The following is a 20,349-nucleotide window of genomic DNA, read 5'->3' as shown; positions in this document are numbered from 1 at the left end:
TGATCTCTCCCCTTTACAAATGCGAACCACTGATGCTTCGACTCACATCTTAGTTCAATTCTTCCATTGTTCTTTTCTTTGCCTTTTTGCGCTCCTTACCTGATGGGACCATTCGATTGTCTGTCAATTTGTTCGGTCAGTCATTATTAGCAAGAGACGACCTATAAATTAATGCACATATAAAGGCTTCAGCAGCTGACGCGATCAACCGTCAAGCAAGCGGAGGAAAATATCAATACATGTTGAGAAAGTATGAGCAAACAGTAGTTAGGAATGAAGTAATGGATGAAGGAAGTGCGGAAAAACAAGAAGGGTTTGAATGAGAGTGTGTTTGGAAAATGCTCTTGCTTCTGACTTACTCTACTGCTTTGTTTGATGGTACGAAAATATTCAAAATTAACTTTTTAGTTTTTTTTTTGTTACAAAACAACTTCATTGCTATGATCTTAGTTTTCAGATTCACTGCTACGATTCACGAACGCTCCGTCGTCATGGATTAGGATTTCGAAGCCATGACCCGCGACGGGGATATACCGACGATCTTCAACCCCCGAGGAGGTAGAAACCGCGCCCCCAGCGTCCTAATAACCGACGAGGGGGTGGCCAACGGTCCCTCGTTCGGGCATTCCGACTCAGTCGGAAGTCAACCCGATTCCGTGGAACCATTGTCCCCGGCCACCCCCCAGGCAAACAACGCCCCTGGATTAAGCGATGCTGCACACAGGGGAGGATGTAGCGGGAAACTCAAGTCGTGCTCGGCATCACTATGTTCCAAGTCTGCCAGGAAAGTGAGTTCTTCGTTCTTCGTAGGTTTGACTAAGAGTATTTTATTTATTTCTATATTTATGTAATTTTATGTGAATACAAAGAGAAACATACATTCGTCAAAAAAATATCCTGTATATAATGTTACACATCTACAAAACATATTTTACCACATATGAGCGCAGCGCCAAAATTTCCCGACATGAATATGAAGGAAACAAAGTAGAGTAACAATTTTTTATTATTTTTCAAATAATATTTTGGTTTGTCTGCAAAATGAGCTAAAATAGTCTCTTTTAACTTAACTTCGTTGTTAAACCGTCGTCCACGTAAGTCCTTTTTCAAATATCCAAACAAATAATAGTCGCTTTCTAAATAGTAGCACTCTAAAATGGCAGCTTGTGCAACAACAGCAGTATGGACAGGTGCATTATGGTGCAAAAGATGCACGCCTCGGGTCAGTTTTCCTCGACGTTTTACAAGTATGCAGTCTTGCAATTTATGTAATAATGTTACGTAATATTTACCATTGACAGCGGTATTAGTTTTTTTAAAATCTATCAAAAGAATTCTTTCACAATCCCAAAAGATCGTGGCCATCACCTTTTTTGTTGACTGGCAGACTCTGAATTTTCTTGGAGGTGCTTCACCTTACGACGCCAATTGATTCTTTTTTCGATAGAACGTTATAACAGAGAACCATAGTTTCATCTCCCGTCACAATAGTTTCTATCACGGGTTTTGGTTCCGACCCACAGAGTTCCAAAAAGGACCGCGCACACTCGACACTGCGTTGTTTTTTAATAGCCGAAAGGTTTTTAGCACTAACCTTATGCATACCTAAATGATCATGCAGGATTCGACGAACACTTGTATCAGAAAGCTTAGTAATTTCGGAGATATCTTTGACCTTCAAAAGTGGATCCCTCAATACCACCAAGGGACTCTTGCCCCATTCGAAAACGTTTTGCCCATTCTTTCACTACAAAATACGAAGAAGAACTTTGGCCGTACACACCATGCAGCCTTTCTTTAATACTTTTAGGTGCTAACCCTTCTTTTGCCAAAAACTTTATGACTGCTCTATACTCAATTCGCGTTATTTGCGACATTTTTTCGGACACGTCTTGTTTAAAATGCTGTCAATAAAAAACTATTTAACGCAAGACTTCAATTTTTTTTTCGCAGTCTACTAAGATACATATTTAAAAGAAGTCAAAGTTTTATCGTGATACTGGAGCTGCATCTACGTCAGGTCGGGAAATTTTGGCGCTACCCTCGTATATTAAACATTAACCTAGGCATTGACGCACTAAGCGTATGATCGAAGAAATCCCTCCAGTTGTAAAAAACTTTTGGGAGGAGCAGCTCTTTTAATACATTTTTAGTCTTATTTAGAGGTAATTATTTTAGGGCTTTTGGATATAACACCTCTGCTGCCTGCAGTCCTTCCTCCATCTCAAACCTGCATTAAGCCTTATTGCTCTTTGCTGTAATGCAAAAATCCGGTCAGTATACTCTGCAGGCGTCCTACGCCAGAACTGCGTAGGACATTTTAGGGTGGAAAAGTGCGAAATAGATGTTTTATACAGATGCAATATACGGAGTAAGAAGACGCTTCCCCGAAGTTGGCTTGTATCTATGTGGGAGTCCCATTGTAATTTGTTATCTAATTGTACTTCGAGGAAGCGCACACCCTTCAGGCCGTCCCGGTGACAATCTGTTTCGCGAAGTGTGAAAAAAATGTTGTTATTCAAACCACTCCATCGACGATAAATTAGCTTTAAGCTATTTTTACTGAATTTGTAGTATGTTAGTTTTTTTCAATAGAAGATCTTGAGAGACGCACTCGAAATCCTTACTTAAATGGCAGATCACACTTTGTTTAAGCCTCTCGATAATAAATCAAGTATTCCCATAATCGTGTTTATCCCTTCATGAACTCCAAAGTGACAATTGGAGTGCAGGTTGCTAGTCTCTAGAAAGTGTCATATTTGACGCGCCATGCATGTTTGTAATATTTTTGATATAATAATGCAATATATCACCATTTTTTAGAGGTTTTTTGTTATTTCAATGATTTTCAATGATTTAGTACGTATATATCGAAACTATGTATATGTCTAATATTATCTATTACATCGCTAACTTGAATGAAAGTTACATCATTTGAGCTAAAAGGTGTATGTTTATAAGTTACTTGTTTTACACTATCTGGTCGATCGTAATCGGTATTTTCCCTTTCCCTGAGGGGAGAGTGAAAAGTAATCATTAAATTTCTCTGGGGTGGTAGTTGAAATATGTTTGGAGGTTTGAGGCAAGTGAGTTTACAACATGTCAAGTACTTCCGCCAGGATTTTTAGCTATTTAAATCAGATTATCATGGTTTTCAAATTATTTTGACGATTGACCTATTCTGCTGGTGAGAGTTTTCTGTGGAAAAGGCTGCAACCCCAGTTATTAATCTTTCACACTTGTTATCAACACTCGCAGCACAATTAATAAGATTACAATGGTATTGTTGTATGGTGTTTGGAAACATTTTCGTTAAACATTCGTGTTGTTTAACGAAAATGTTTCCAACGGTCGTAGGAAAATTATAGTATGCAACACTTTCGGTAAACTTTTTAACCCACTCGTTGATCAAAAATAAACTCGTTAGTCAAATGCCGTTTACCGCGCTTGTTGCATAATATACTATTATTACAATTTCGGTCTGGTGACATTATTTTTTCCACTCCCGTCTGTAAAATACGTAATTACACACCGATCTAGCGTACCGGAAGCGTCACTTTACCACGTCAGTTTTATTTCCCACTGATCTGAGCCACTTGGGACATTCCCGGGATTTTACCGTACGGGTTTGGGAGCAATGGGATGATTTCGGAGATATTTTCCACGCCTTGAATTTGACGTTTGTCAATTCTGACAGCCATGTCAGTGAATGTATTCGTGTTGTTCTCAGAAAACGTACCCAAAAACTAACGGTCGTAGAAAACGTATAGTATGCAACCCATTCGGTAAACCTTTTAAGTCACTCGTTTATTAACCAGTCGCTCCGCTCGTGTCAAATAAACTCGTGAGTCAAATGCCGTTTATCGCACTTGTTACATAATATACTATTTTTCGATGCTAAGCAACGACTAACTTGAAAGAACTTCGGTATTTGTCTTTGCGAGTTATCATTTTGTCACGTTGGCAGCCTTCGTTAAGTAACTTTGATTTTAAGCAATCAGGGATTTTTTCGATTGTTTCGATTCCGGATAGAAATACCCATGCGAACTTTATACCCGCTAGTAGAGGAATGTCATCTTCAATTGGCTTAGGTCCTTGTTATAGTCTGGAAGTCATCAGAACTATTAGTTTAATTCGGGATCTAAACTTATTTTTTGTTTTGTTGGTTAGAGGATGACAAGCTTGTTTTCGTTTGGCGGTAATATTGGCCACCTGTTTAGTTTAATTTGTTGTCTTATTTTTTGATGGCTTTGATCCTTTGGTTGCTGCTTCTTCGTTCCCCCGCTACCGAAGAATAGAGTCGTTTTTTCATATATTTTCAGTATTAGTCGTTTTGGTAATTTTTTTCGATTGATCACCATCCACGGCAATGGACACACAAACTGTGGTTTTCTTTAATGCGGCTTGTAATAAACACGAAGGGTGAAATTCTTCATAACATTAAATATAATTGGATACTATTTTATTGCAGTGATTGCCCGTTGTCTATATTTCTATACTATTATACACAATAACAAACCAAACAAAATGTCTCAGGAACTTTTAAAGATTTTTTACGTAAAGTTTATCCACACGCAACCAATTTAAATTTTATACTACCGCAGTATTTCCAGTGGTCCAAAAAAAATTCTAGTTGCATTCAATTGGTATGTCGAAACTGCAGCTTTCAACTAATTTAGATGTCCAATATGGTTAGGCGGCAGGAATTTAAGTTGTGACCGCAGAGAATCTAAAGCATGTGCTTGGGACAATCAAATGTCTTTTACGTAGAAGAGTTATACAATTTCCGTATATAGAAGATATGTCTGTGGAGAGCAACTTTGATTAAGTGATTAAGAAAACAAATTGGTTAACAGCTACGAGTTTTATTATATTTAATACCTCGAAAACTGTACTAATACTTAGACAGGCTACTAAGGTTCTTGGTTTAAATGTAGTAGTAAAACTTTGTTTGTTTCATATCATTATTCCACTGCAATTTCAAAAGTCGAGTATTTATTTACACGCTCAAGCGTGCGGTGTTCTCCGATTGCAAAGTAAATTGCATAAGTGTGTGTGATTATATACGGCGATTTAGGGGAAAATCGCGCTCGTATATATGCCGTTATATTTTACCAACGATCGAGGCGTTTAAAATTAAATCAGAAACACGCAAAGTCGGCAACACGCAAGACGGCAGGCTCGCGAATTGAACGACGTGACAAATTGGGAATGTTTTACGACACTTGTACTGAAACGTTTTCTATCTCGTCCCGATTTCAATTTTTATCGGCAACTGGAAAATACCAAACTTGCTTACAACGCTCTTGATGATTTTATGAAGTTGTTTTATATTACAAATGAATTGACAAAACTGTTCAACAGGTAAATCTCAATTGCAAGGAAGTTAAGCTAGCAAGAACAGAAACAAGGATATGTAAGTGCTATTCAAATAATGTTATGTATGTAACACGTTAGGCAAGCAAAACAAGATAGAAAATTGCAATTTCCCGTTAAAGCATTCTAGGCCATAAAAAAAAAGTTGCTTATAGAATTCAAAAGGTTTATAAAAGGAATCTACAAATAAAATGCGAATGTAGAGTTAAAGTTAAGTGTGCGTGAAAACTGTGCTAACCTTTGGCTTGGTCGTTATGGCGACCTAGAGAATTTGAAATTACAGAGGTTTCATTTAGGTCAGCCTCTCTGAAAGTCCATAGCTTCACACTGATCCATAGTTACACACTGATCGAGCTCGTCTTTTTGCTTAATGATTCTTCTTGCGATGACCCTAGAAAAATCTCTGTGGCCACACTATTATGTTATGTTCTTCTTTATGCACCTTAGCACATTGTCTTTGACTAGCCTGTCACATCACAGTATCTTTAGTACTTCAGGTTTTGATTGTTTGAGCTTCACACTTCACAAAAGTTTGTCTGATGTGGATGGTGACTTCTTCAATTACCGTCAACCATTGGAAAACCAGAATTGACTTCAAATTTTGTTTCATGCAGGTTTTTTGCTTTCTTCAAACAAACAATCAGAGCATTGATTTTATTTAGTATATAATTGCAGTATAATGCAGTAGTTTATGCCTATAGCGAGATCCAATAAAAGGTGAAGATTTAACAGATCAGGGATTACGGAATACAAAATAGACATGGCTCCATCTCAGTTGCACTCTATAATTGGTAAGAGAAACTATATAACTACAACTTATATAAGCGGAAATAGGTACCAAACAATTGCCCTGACAGAATCGCCTAGTTCTATTGACCAACGTCACCTTTTAATTAAAACTTCCAATCTCCTCGATCCGGCCCCGTCCCCGGGGAACATCCCTCTATCTGGTTGTTATAAAATTACGCGAATCGATAGCTCAATTTGCCGTGTCGCTGTCTTGCAGTAGCCGCCCCGATTGCCTGCTGGGCGGTAATCGAGACAAATGAATAGCCGACATGTTTCAGTAGCGAAACAACTCGGCGAATGACGAATGGCAAATGTCATCTTTATCGACACTTTTGTATTTATGTCCCAATCAAGCAGATTCTAAAAAGCAAATCTTTAAAAATAAATTCATCCAAAATTGTTACCAGAAAAGTACGCTCTATTATGGAAAACTTCAGTGGCGTAGTGAATATTTATAATGTTATATATAAAGATAATAATCATTTATTAAAAAGCAATTAATAAAAAAAAACGTTACTGATATTTATAAGATTTTCGAAAGCTCTGGCTTTAGTCATAGAATTATAAAAAACTACAGTAAATTACCCCTGGTATTACGCAAAGGGCTAAAAATGTACAAATAACCAAAATTTATAATTATAATAACAAAAAAAATGCTTCTTTTTTGTTGCCCCACCATCCCCTATGAAAGCCAATTGAACTTAGTTTAATTTTAAAGAAAGGTTCCTTTCTACTTTATTTTTAATCTAGTTAAGTTTATAATACAACAATCGTCCAGCTGGTCTCACGAACCTATAAAAGTTTAAACACACTCGGAAGTCAACTTTTCAAAAATAATTGTTTACACGGGTTTCGCAACATCAGACCTAGGAAAGAGGGAATAATAATAAAACAAATAACATAAATTTAATAATATCGAGAAACTGCAAAGTTTGATGGTTCCCATGGCAAACAATGCAGATATCATCCAGATATCTTGGATCATCTATTAAATATGTTTAGAATTGGCAAGCTCTCAAGATTGTTCATGGAAATTTCACTTAAGACAGGTGATCAAATTAATATTTCAGACAAACGTCTAAAAAACTTCTTATAAAGTTTATAGACTCTTTGTTCTAACGCAGTAGTGATAACAACTTTTAGGAAAATAGTGATATCCAATAAAAAAAAATTTTAAATCAATGCACCCAGATGTGGCTATATTTGAGAATAAATTTCCGACATCACGAGAAATCAACATTGTGTTTAATGTCAATATTCTCCAAGTAACTGGTGAACTCCACTGTTTGGGTTGAATAAAAGATAGTAAAGGCAAGAAAAGTACTTCTACGTGAATGGTACTACGGGTCGAATGGCAATCCTCTATATATTCTAGGATACCCGTATAAGAAAAGTTTATATTAATAAAGCTTCATCGAAATTCTTTTTTATTTTCTTAATTAATTTTACTTACCGATTTCAAGTGAGCGCGTCTGAATTGACTGTAGTTAAAGTTGTTATGTTTGTTAGAATTCAGCTGACTGATTATTTCAGTTCTCACGATAAATGTCTGTAGACTGAGAACTACTTGATAGTAAGTACATTTCGAAAAAACACGAATGTGAAGATTTACCGAAACCCAATTTAAAACTACAAAAGAAAAGAAAGGTGTTAAAGTCGAATACAAATATTTCAACAACATAATAAGGGTCTCTGCCTATATCAATAATATAGGAACTTACGAAGAGACTATAAAATAAATTAAGAATGTCCATATAACATGCGGATGCGCGAGATTTGAAACCTACTTTTCAACCAATGACCTAGCGGGATTCAACTGCCAACATGGTACCTCTTTTTTTCAAAGTATGCCTAGATCTCTAAGTGTGTAGAAATCGCTGTTCAGCTAGCAAATGGCGCAATGTTAGTGGGTGACATGTAGAGGCATGCCCGAAAATTCAATATTAAAATTATTATATTATATATGCGTACAGAAGGCGCTATTGCTGCTGTAGAGCGTAGCATTGAGGAAGACTCGAATGAGTCCATCCGCCATCGAGCACAGGAATTGGATCTGTGTCCATCCACTTTATGGAAGATTTTGCGGAAGGATCTTGGTTTACGTGCTTACAAAATCCAACTCGTGCAAGAATTGAATGAAAGTAAGGCGTAGATTCGTCGAATGGGCCCAAAACGAGATTGCCGTTGTTCCCGATTTTCATAAGCAAATTTTGTTTAGCGATGAAGCGCACTTCTGGTTGAATGGCTACGTCAACAAACAAAACTGCCGCATTTGGAGCGAAGCTAATCCTCAAGTGTATGTAGAAACACCGTTACATCTAGAAAACCTGACTGCGCTTTATGGGCTGGTGGAATCATTGGTCCGTACTTCTTCAAAAACGATGATGGCCAGAACGTTACAGTCAATGGTGATCGGTATAGAGCTATGATTACTAACTCTTTCATTGCTGAATTGAATAACCATGATGTCCAGGAGATGTGGTTTCAACAGGACGGCGCAACATGTCACACAGCTCGTGCCACAATCGATTTATTGAAAGACACGTTTGGTGACCGCCTAATTCCACGTTTTGGACCTGTGAATTGGCCTCCAAGATCTTGTCATTTAACACCGCTAGACTACTTTCTGTGGGGCTATGTAAAGTCATTGGTCTATGCGGATAAGCCACAAACGCTTGGACCACAAATTGGACGTCCAGATTGGACTACATCCGCGCCAGCCGTGGCGGTCATATGCCAGAAATCATATTTAAAATGTAATGCCACAAGATTATCTTTCGGATAAATAAAATTCATGTCATTGAAACTTAAAGTTCTATACATCGAAAAAAAATACCCCTTATATTGTATAATATTGGTTCGGAATAAAAATATGGGGAGAGATTATAGTATCTTCGCCTGCTCTTCCCCCGCGCTACTGTTGCTGCTGTTGAGAAGCGCAAACCGTATACTGCGGCTTTCATTTTTCATCGATCGATTTGTTCCAGCCAATGCGCGGACAAAAATTAACCTCGTATTAAAAAAATTAACAAATTTGAAAATATTTCAAATTAGTTGTTATTATTTATTTTATTAAATTTTCCTGTTCATATAATTAATTAAAAGGTTTCGAATGCAAAAAACCTTTTTCAGATTTACTTTGGAGTATGGGTAACGATCTGCGTAACCGCGTCCTGGGTAGGCGCGACACACTGTATCAAATACTTATACCTCAGAAGGCCAAAGGATGACGACGAGGACCCTATACTTGTCCCCCACGACACTACCGGTTTTAACATGACAATAGTACAAACAAAATACGTAAGCTAACCAAAAAAATTCCGCTTGTGTTTGTATATATGTTCCTTTTAGACGTTATCTTATCAAGCACCGTTTTTTACCACATGGTTCGTGACAAACTGGACAATGCTTTTCTTTCCTCTATACTTCTTGAGTAGGTTGAGCATGAAGAGATGCGAGTCGATATCCGACATATTGTCGGAGAGCATCAGAGATTTTCGCGACAAAGGATTTACTGCAGGTAACGAAATACGAAAAAGAAAAAGTGTGAATCGTAACCTGCTACGTTATGCAACCTTTATGTATGTCTTCAATATTTTGTCCATTCTAGTTCGTTTCATGACGAGGTGCAGCCTCTTCTGTCTGTTATGGGTGGGCACGAACTACATGTATATATTATCGTTAAAAATCCTCTTGGCTACGGACGTCATGGCTCTGTTTGCTACCAACGTTTCTTTCGTTTACCTCTTGTCTTGGGTTATACTGCACGAACAATTCGTCGGTATACGCGTAAGTAGCGACACAATTAAAACCTTTACGTCCGTTTCTTAACGCGTTTTATGCGCAGATCATGGCTGTGATAATTTGCGATACAGGAGTTGCGCTGCTAGCTTATATGGACGGCATCACCGGCAGTCCGACACTAGGTGGTGTGGTTCTAGCTACGTCTGCAGCTGCTGGCTCGGGAGTGTACAAAGTGCTGTTTAAAAAGGTAGACTCGTAGTGGAGATTAGATTAGAAATAATATGCAATCAATCGACGTTTTAATGTAGAGAATGTTCATATAAACTTTAAGAAACTAAAAATCGTATATGCCTGGGTTGAAGCGTAGAGGACGGCTTACATAATAGAAAATTTCCGAGTCAAAAGTTTTGAAAGTCAAAGTTATATTACAATTTTGGTCACTTTTTCATTACTTCCTAACTAATTTTAATTTGTTCGTATTTGTAGGAGACGCTACCATCCGCTACATAAATTTCCTCACTTTCAAAGACGACACGACTTTTTGTGCAACCCTGTTTTATATTTTTCGTACAATGAATGAGCTCCTTCATCATTTTCACATTATAAAGGTAGTATTAGGTGTCGGTAGGAGCAATAGTTTTCGAAATTACTGTAACTGTAATACTGTTTACAAATCTTTTCAATTCCTCCTGTGTGGGATGTTGATGAATCGAGCATTGTTAAATCTTTTCACTTTATTGTATTAAAAACCATTAGATTAGATGCAAAAGATATTTTGGTTAGTTTCCATCCTATAAGTTCTCCATTATCCCCAGTGATAGTAAATATTTTTATGGAAGGCTTTGAGAAGAAAGCCCCCGACACCTCCCATTCAAAACCAAAATTATGGAAAATATACTTTAATGATACTTTTGTTATTTGATCTCATGGTCAAGAATTCCTCAGAGATAATTTTAACCAATTAATTCTTCTTCTTCTTCATGGAGGTTGGCTATCATCATTGCTATTTTGATTTTGGAAGCTGCGGCTTTAAATAGGTCAGATGATGTAACATTAAACCATTTTCGTAGGTTTCTAAGCCAGGATATTCTTCTTCTTCCAATAGATCTTCTTCCCACAATTTTTCCCTGCTTTGTTTGCCTACAAAGCCTCCCTTGTGCTGAAACTATTTCTAAAACCAAACTGAGTATCTGCTATATCCTCTTCCAGCTTCTTATAAATCCTGCGGTGGATGACTTTGAGAAAGATCTTCAGTGTGTGGCTCATAAGGCTGATCATACGGTGTTCCCCACATTTTTTGGCATTAGGCTTCTTAGAAATTGTGACAAAAGTTGAATGGAGCCATTCCTTTGGTATTATTCCTGTTTCATAGATCTTATTAAACAGGGAAGTTACAGCAACTAAGTGTGGTTCGTCAATCAACTTGAGCGCTTCTGCAGGTAGGTTGTCAGGGCCAGGTGCTTTCCCATCTTTGGCTGATTTTATTGCTGCTTGTACTTCTTCCTTTAGAATAGTTGGTCCAGATTCATTATTAGTGTTGGTAGTTATTTCCTCTCTTTGATCTTTGAATATGGTTTTAATGTAGTCTTCCCATAGAATCAGTTGTTCTTTAATAGCCAATACAATGTTTAACTTTTCATTTGTAATAGTATATGATTTTTGCTTCCAAGCAGTTCCAGTAAACACTCTTATTTTTTTATGCAAACTGTGAGAGTCGTGGAGTATCTGCAAATTTTCTATTTCGGCCCATTTCTCTTTTATCCACTCCTCCCTAGCTTGGCGACATTTATATTTGATGTCCTTATGCAAGTCCTTATATTTCTGTTTGTCCGTATTTTTCAGGTTTCTTCTTTTTTCCATAAGCACTAATATATCCTCAGTCATCCAATCCTTTCGATTTGTTCTTTTCTCCGGTTTCAGATGCTTCCTGCAAGGTTCTATGATATTCGATTTTAAACTTTGCCACATTTCTTCAGGTTGGTTCTGAGTTGCCGAACGGGTATTTTTCAACTTATTCAGGTTCTTATTGATGTCTTGGTACAGCTTCACTTTCACATCATTCCTTTTTAGTAGGCTAGTATCAATAGGTCTTTGGTTCGATGATATTTTCAGCTTTTTGAGCTTCCAACCAATTAATTAGAAACTAATAATTATAATCTCCCATTCCTAGATTTTCTTGTTAATAGAAAATTAGAACCATTATTGAAGAAAACTAAAACAATTAGATTCCTTAATGCAATATCACACCCGGCCCAAAAATCATAGGTTATCAACTCTCTTGTATAGCGAGCCGTCAAACTATCTCAAGCCGAATCACTGAACATCTAACTTCTGTCAAATAAGTTCTACATTACAGATATTAAGCATCCCATTACATTTCACTACAACCTTCCAAAGGAGGACAGCAATTTGATGCCATATGCTCGTAGCCATCCCACAGCTTCAGCACCAGACGCAAGAGAAGCAGGACATATGAGTGGGTTGAGGTTATGTGTTGTTTGAATTACCAATATCAACATTTCCACTGTCAGGAGTTTAGTCAAATTACCAGAATCACGCAATCGCTCGCGGAGAGGAAAAACTATGGTTACAATTCTAACAAATTCTTAATAGCTTCCTCCGACATGGCCTGGCTATTTCCGGAACAAAACGCGAAAATCTCCATCGACGATAATTCAATTTGCATCTTTGATTAAATCTCCGGAGTTGCTCTCCAAACGCTGATGACCCGCACGTAAAAATCCGCCTCGACGAGCTGATTAGACCGACTTCTTATTGCAGGTGATCGGAGAAGCGACTTACGGGCAAGTCGCGCTCTTCTTCTCGCTTATCGGGATGCTCAATGCCGCTCTATTGTGGCCTCTAAGTCTCGGTCTCTTCCTTACCGGAGTTGAAACGCTCCACTGGGAGAAACTGCCTTGGCCCGCATTGTTGAGTTCGAGTTGCCTCTCGCTAGGTAAGTACGCGCAACCGTAAACAAATTTTCGATGGTTAAAATTTCAGGTTTTGTTATTCATTGACATTCAAGGTCAGTCACGGAATGTTGTGTTGCCATTGAAAAATTTCACTTTCGGTAGATGTATGGGGGTTGATTATAGTCACTTTGGACATGCAATGCAAGACCCAAAACGAAATCATATTTTCGGAGACGCGACGTTGTCGCCTCTTGGAGAAAGTAGCATCAACTTTGACGTTTTAAAAATGCCACCCTGATTTGCCATTTTGCTATTAACTTCTTATTATTTTTGTAAAATATCCCCGTATACTTTATTCTCTACTATGCCTATAAAATATCTTTAGCGGGTTTTGAGAAATAAATTATTTTCCCTTTTTTTTATAAAAAACATTTCTCTCATCAAATCTTTATTATGTCCATATTTTTATTCATAAAGAGCTGAAATTTTGTCTGTAGGTTATACAGAAATCGTGTAGACAAGACCTAATGTGCGATTATTCCTGGAGAAACAAAAATATTTTTTTTATATTATATACAATGTGTCCAAGATTCGCTTCCCTGTACGAGGATCTTAGCTCATATTATACCCATAGAGGAAAGTTTTAGAGGAAACTTAATAATCGGCTTCAGATTTAAGATCGGTCAATTGGTTCGTGAAATATCGTCGAAAACCCCCGATCTGTGTTTTTTAAAAACAGAAAGAATCAGAAAAGTCGCCGTAAATTCAATTTACACACACCTACAAATGTGATACAAATTGGAAAAGAAAATCGCGACAGAAACGATTTACAAGTAATGTAAAATAAAATCTAATTAACCCCACTTGAATCGAGAGTATTTGTATTGATGTTTCTTGTTTTTTCAAAACTCTTTGCCTCAGGGCATTCATAGACATCATTCTTCCGTCAAACTCTTGCATTAAAAATTTCCTGACTTGAATAGTGTTTAGAGCTGGACATCCATACTGTCGAAACCAGGGAGTAGGTCGTAAAGCCGTCAAATGTTTTTGTCGCCATTTTCAACAGGTTTGAACAGTTTGTTACATTTATGAATTTAATGAGGCAAGACGTACTACTTATTAAAACACAACTTTCATGCCCTCCTTAGATAGAAAAAAGGTGACAAATAAATCATGACCTACTTATAAAATAATTAAGAACTAACTATACGAAGCGTGACAAAATATTTTTTCTACTCTCGTCTGCAAAATACCTAATTACCCACCGATCTAGCATGCGGGAAGCGTCACTTTACCATGTCAGTTTCGTTTCCCATAAATCCGAGCCACTTCGGACATTTCCGGGATTTTAACGCACGGATTTGGGAGCAGTCGGATGTTTTCGGAGATATTTCCCACGCTTTGAATTTTGACGTTTGTCAATTCTGACGGACCTGTCGTTGGATGTATTCGTGTTGTTTTGCGAAAATATACCCCAAAACTAACGGTTGTAGAAAAAGTATAGTATGCAACATTCGGTAAACTTTTTAACTCACTCGTTTATTAAAAGCTCGCTCCGCTCGTGCCAAATAAACTCGTGAGTCAAATGCCGTTTACCGCACTTGTTGCATAATATACTATTTCCACATATATATTGCATAATATACAATTGTGCACTTATGAGACATCACTGAACTGGAAATTTTAACGTCTTCCTAAAAAATCAAAAATCCAATAGGGCGGATGGCGGCGTAACAAAAGACGATTGAAACATGTTATACACGCTCTCGTACTTGTTTTAACAATATCACATTTTGACAGTAGTCAGATTAACCGTTTTGGATTTACTGGTGAAAAACGATACCCACCATTTTTCCTTAGCCAATATTTCGCAAACCAGTTGACCGAGCTTATATCTGAAGCCGGTTAACGAGTGCACTAAGTCGGAAGACAATTAAAAATTCTTAGTATTGACGTCAACTTTTACAGAAAATTGTTTTTACGAGAATACGAAAATTTATTGCAAATATTTTACTACTTATTGTGCACAAATTTCTACATAAATAAATTCGTCAAAACTTTATATTAACAGATCATTTCGGAGAATTTTACAATATGGCTATTAGTAATAATCCATTAACTATCAATTTTTCCAAATTTTCGATCGAATTGATTGACAATTTCATGACCACCTAAGCAAATATTTCAGTTAGAATTTGCGTTTACTTAGATGTCCTTAATACTTAGATATATGAACAATGTCTTTTGAAAATTCCGGAATAAAATATATGCAAAAATGTTTTATTATTTTTGTTTCCTGAGAGAATTTCTCTACATAAAACTATTGCACGAGACCTTTAGCTAAAATTTTAGCTCGTCGGGGATGCAAATGCGGATGTAATAAAGATCTAAAAGAAACCCGCTAAATATAGGGATATGGAGGTATTATAAGAAAAACAGAAATTAGTTACGGGGCAAAAAAAACACCGTGAATCACCCTGTAGATATTTTATAAACTTTTTAGAGGCTAATGGTAACATTTATAGCTAAATTTCGCCTTTAAGTTTAATGTAAAAAAGCGACTTGAGAAAGAGGGAAGTATATCATAAGATCTTTTGTATATTGCAGCATTTTAGGGCTGATAAATATAATTTATGTAGCCACCAGACATAAGTTTAGCGTGCAAAATCTAGCATTTCTAGCCAGTGCTACTATTGTAGCACTTCCGTAAGTTCAGAAGGTGACCTATCAAAAATCGGAGCGGGTATTTATAGTATACTGTGCCGCTGTGGTAAAGACATATGAAAAACAGTTGGAAAATTATCAAACAAATTAAGAGAACACACTTTGACAGATAACATAAACATAAACATCATAAAGAAAAAGAACACCGCAATTGATCGGACCAAACCTATCGCTTTCTTCTGTCTAAGAAAATTCTACAGGATGTCTTTGGTTACCATCACAACGTTTCGACTAGTTTACCATCTTCAGGCGCACCTAAGCTAGTCCCAATCAAGTCTAGGACTGCATTTCTCTTATCTGATCTGATTATCAACTGAATTTCAGGTTTCGTAATTTATAAAACCTCAATAACTTTTTGAATTTTGAACATTTCTTTTTGCAACGTGCTTAAGATGAGTAATAACTAAATGCAATAATTTTTGCATCTAAGAAGGCTTAACAGACACCAAAGTATTTATTTGAACAAAAAAATTAACGAAAAAAACACACTCCTCTAAGAATAAAAATTCATCCCTACTAGATGAACTAATTCCCTGGTCTTCAAGCATCATTTTGGAAACCATCAAATCTACTGAGATTTGACTCGGTCACATTCAAATATTAGATTTCGATATGAATCTAAGACTTTACTTTTTGAAAACGCTGTAATTTGTTGATTAAATTGAAAGGAGTCCTGTCAAAAATTCTGCGTATCAGGTTCACGCTTCATGCTTTTCCGTAACTTTATTTATGTTTGTGTAGAAATATCGCGCAACTTTACAAGAAATATTCTCTCGTACCTCGCAAAAGTTTACGAGATGGATCGATATTTCCGGATAAAGTTTGACGAAACTTTTATCAAATACCCTCCATCGCAAACCGAGATACCTTGGCAGCCATGTTTACGACTTGGCTTCCATCGCAAAACGCAATCATTCTAAAATGTTTGAATACGTCGCCTTTTTGGACAAACATCGTGACAATGATGGAAAACTCTATTCACCGATCAGTTCCCCACGTCGAAGACTTTTAAGATTTATAAGATTATTAATACCTCGTAATTCCTGAAAGTTATGTCCCAGTTAACACTTTTCGCAGGGTTTTGTTATAAAGTAAAATAATATTTTTTAATGGTTTTATAGGAAACCTTGAATTTTATAACAGTTTTGTACGACGTCCAATATATTTCAAATAGTTGAGGTTTTAAAAAAAATACTGTGAATCCCAAATAATATTATCAAAATTATCGCCAAGTGTAATACGACCAAAAATATAGTGCATTTATTGCGTTGACATTTTAAGTATTTTACAGTACCTTAACAGAGCTTCGCTGGACAGTGGTAAAACCCACCCAAACAGACGTTTATTTTGCACTAAGTAGGCTTTGCCTGATATGGACCGTAATTTTCATTTCAAACGTAAACAGACCGTTTTATATTTGATTGAGCATTGATGCCGCGGGGTATTTTCGAATAAGTCGAAGTAAGTACGTATATATGTACCTGACTTTCGAGCTTTGACCCTGCGAGACTGTTTTCACTGAATAGTTCAAACGGTAAGGGTAAATACCTGTACTCTATTTCTCGTACAGGTAAGTTTGAAAATAATCATTATTGTCGTGTGTGCCTGTCTATTTTCTTCATTCTTCTTCTTGTATTTTTGTGTCTTTTACATAGTTCTTCGTTTTGTCTTTTTTAAGACTATAGATCACATTCACGGTACATAAAGGTACGTCATAAGAATACAGATAAACATTAGAATCTTACAATTAAACATTTTTTGAAGGTTCCTTTTTTATAACACTTTAAAATGTGGTGACAGTGGAATGAATCAGATGTTCCCCTGCTAGAAGAAGACATGGCAACCAACTCAGAATTTGAAGACGAAATGGAGATGGCAGTCGAACCTAATGACAATTTAGAAGACAAACTACCTCAGAAAATAAAAAAAGGTATCCATTTTGTCTTCGGATGCTAAAAAAATTGTTTTGAATATCTACAAAGTTATACAAAATTCAGATTGGGAAGTAGAAGCGTGAGAGAAGATGCTGTTACTTCGCGAGTTTTTAATGAGCAACATGGAGATCTAATTATACGTATAATCTACGACACTTATAAAGTAAATAGTGTTTTAACTCTAGAAGAACTACATAAAAAGGTACTGACAGGCTTAAACATTAGTTATGCCAAAGAGTCGTTGCGTACCTTTTTAAAGAAAATGGAATTTCGGTTCCATACAAATGACAATAAAACGTTAAAAAGCGTAGATTATTTAAATGCAATTTCGATAGCAAAATAGGCCAATGGTGGCAATGGCATTTAAACGAAACATGGTTCGACACTCACGATACAGTAAAAAAGGGATGGTGTGACAACAGTAACAAGTGTGTAATAGACGTGTCGCCTTCACATGGAAAACGCATAATAATTCTTCATGCTGGGTCCAAAAATGGCTGGGTGGAAGATGCCTTATTTTTGTCTGCGAAAAACGTCAAAGATTCAAGTGTGGATGACCACCGGAAATATTTGAGAAGTGGTTTGAAAAAATTATCGCCAAATACTATTATTGTGTTGTCATTCAGTATGAATTAGAAAAATTCGAAATACTTCTTTAAATAAAGAAGAAATTAAAGAATTTCTATACGAAAACGATTTATGTTTTCATGAGAGCTACACGAGAAAACAACTTCTGGGTTTATTAAAAATAAAACATTTTATTAAAGACTCCAAAATCGATTCGATACCACAACAAAACGGGCATGAAATCTTGAGACTATCCCCGTATCATTCTATATTTAAACAGATCGAGATGATTTGGTCTGAGTTGAAAGCGCATTTAAGAGGAAATAACACTGCACCAAAATTTAGGGATAGTACGATAAATGCAATTCGACAAGAAGTAGCTCAAATATTAGTACAAAACTGGTCTAACTGTGAAAAACGAGTAATCAAAGAAGAAAATATTTATCGAAAACGATTAGTGACGGAGTTGATCATTGAACTAGGTGACGACAGTAGCGACAGTGTCGATTTTTTAAGTGACTGATACTACATTATTATTATTATATTTAATATTTTGTATATTAATAATGATACTATGTAGAAATGTAATGAAATAGATCGTAATAAATTGTTACTTTGTATTAGTTTCTTTATGCATGTGTTTCAAGGATTACTCGGCGAAAAAGATTGAAAATATCCCACTTGTTATTGTAGGTAGATAAATTCCTAGGACGGTTCTGAAATGGGTACCGGTAAGAGTCTGCTCGGCAGGGTTTTCTATACGGGGCTGGAGTTTTGGAGTACTAAAGAGTGGGCAAAGTTGATCACAGGATCGTTTGTAAAAGCACTATATTTCTGGTATAACATTTTTTTCATATAGAAGGACGTCATTAAGTTGTTGAGATAATAATATTTAATAATCGTTTTTCTGTTCCATTTTCAAAATTGAAGTTGTTTTTGTTGCTTCCGGAAATATGGAAAAAGCTTTCAACATTCAATGCAAATCACTCAGCGTAGGTGCTAATACACCGAAAAAATGAGGGCCCATACTTAAGTAGTGAATGAGGAAAATGCCGGAGGAGGTTACAAAAATCTCGGAAAGCTTATAGTGTTTCATTTTTTATAATGTGTATTTGTGTATAGGAGTCTAACCAAATTAAAAGTACACAAGATCATATTTTAAAATTGGTATTTGATGAACTTTAAGGTTAAGGTATGCCTGCATAGAGCTGCCATTTGACAGTTTTCTTGGATATATGTCACAAGGTATTTCGATACTATTTTCACAACCATGCTCATTGAATAGGACAGACAGGGTCGATTTTTTTCCGCACTTGTTAATGCAGAATGTATTCAAATTGAGATCTAAATTTTTATTTGGTGATATTACAATACAAATAAATATCTGTAGATGTAAATCACCTAGCCCAGAACTTCATAGCCGCTAGACGGTTGCTATATGTACTTAAGCACACACCAATACGTCACAGATCCCTGTTATCTGCTAGCAGAATTTGTCCATTAGGCGCCAAAAATGTTATTGAAAACTACATTAAATTTATGTGAACCACGAAACACCAAGGTGTAGTTAACTGTCATTAAAGTTTAACCAAATAACCCATTCCATTGCAGTGGCCAACCTGTTGGGAAATTTCAGCGTCGCACTCACCTACGATTTGTTCATCACCCTAGGACTGATCACGGCAGTGCCGGTTTCAGCTGGTAAGAGTTTCCGTTGCTTTGGTCTGCTCCACTGTTACAATGAGCAATGTTTCAGCGTTGGACGTGGTCCTCTACGGTGCTCAGTTCGAAGGCATGAAGCTTGCCGGGTTGATTTTGATAGCGGTTGGATTTTTCTTGGTCATGTTTCCCGACAACTGGCCCGATTACATCACCAGACTGCTTAGGTACGATAGATACATCGAACATAATACTTTTTAACCACTTTAAATAATTAAACTGTTTATCTGTAAGTCACCGACTATGTTTCTGTAGACGCCTGAACACGTGAGCTGCCATAGTTATGGTACCAAGAGCACCAGAGTTAGATTACGTTCAATTTAGTCTTTGCTATCCAGATGTAAATAGTTTCATTATTTCGACCTTCATGTTTGCACTGCTGCATTTATGACCGCTCAGTGGATTGCCTATTAAAAGTATCTAGAGGATACACCAAAGGGTCTAAAATATTTTCGTTTTAAAAACGAGAAACCTGAACAAAATAAAATTAAGTTATATAAATATTTCATTTCTTAGCTCACGTATCTCCTATGGAAATTTGAGACTTTCTGCGAAATATCTATTCAAACCCAAGATAAATG

At 36.5% G+C, this 20,349-nt stretch overlaps 1 protein-coding gene across 10 annotated transcripts in view; it reads left to right on the top strand.

Moving 5' to 3' along the window:
- Positions 1–20,349, top strand: part of LOC132702143 (solute carrier family 35 member F3) — a 53,115-nt gene that overhangs the window by 19,269 nt on the left and 13,497 nt on the right. For 9 of the 10 annotated variants that reach the window (XR_009618855.1, XM_060670594.1, XM_060670602.1 and 6 more), the window contains exons 2-9: positions 451–788; positions 9,298–9,465; positions 9,517–9,685; positions 9,776–9,954; positions 10,013–10,156; positions 12,691–12,865; positions 19,661–19,750; positions 19,806–19,935. Coding sequence is in view for 9 of the 10 variants with exons in the window: in XM_060670594.1 (XP_060526577.1) it covers positions 513–788; positions 9,298–9,465; positions 9,517–9,685; positions 9,776–9,954; positions 10,013–10,156; positions 12,691–12,865; positions 19,661–19,750; positions 19,806–19,935 (1,331 nt within the window). In the remaining variant the exon portion in view is untranslated. The remainder of the gene's footprint in view (positions 1–450; positions 789–9,297; positions 9,466–9,516; positions 9,686–9,775; positions 9,955–10,012; positions 10,157–12,690; positions 12,866–19,660; positions 19,751–19,805; positions 19,936–20,349) is intronic. The other variant, XM_060670595.1, reaches the window with a different exon arrangement.

This window comes from Cylas formicarius, unplaced genomic scaffold (assembly GCF_029955315.1).
Source record: "Cylas formicarius isolate icCylForm1 unplaced genomic scaffold, icCylForm1.1 PGA_scaffold_5__7_contigs__length_24384050, whole genome shotgun sequence".
NCBI lineage: Eukaryota > Metazoa > Arthropoda > Insecta > Coleoptera > Brentidae > Cylas > Cylas formicarius.
This window is presented reverse-complemented; position numbering and strand designations above follow the sequence as displayed.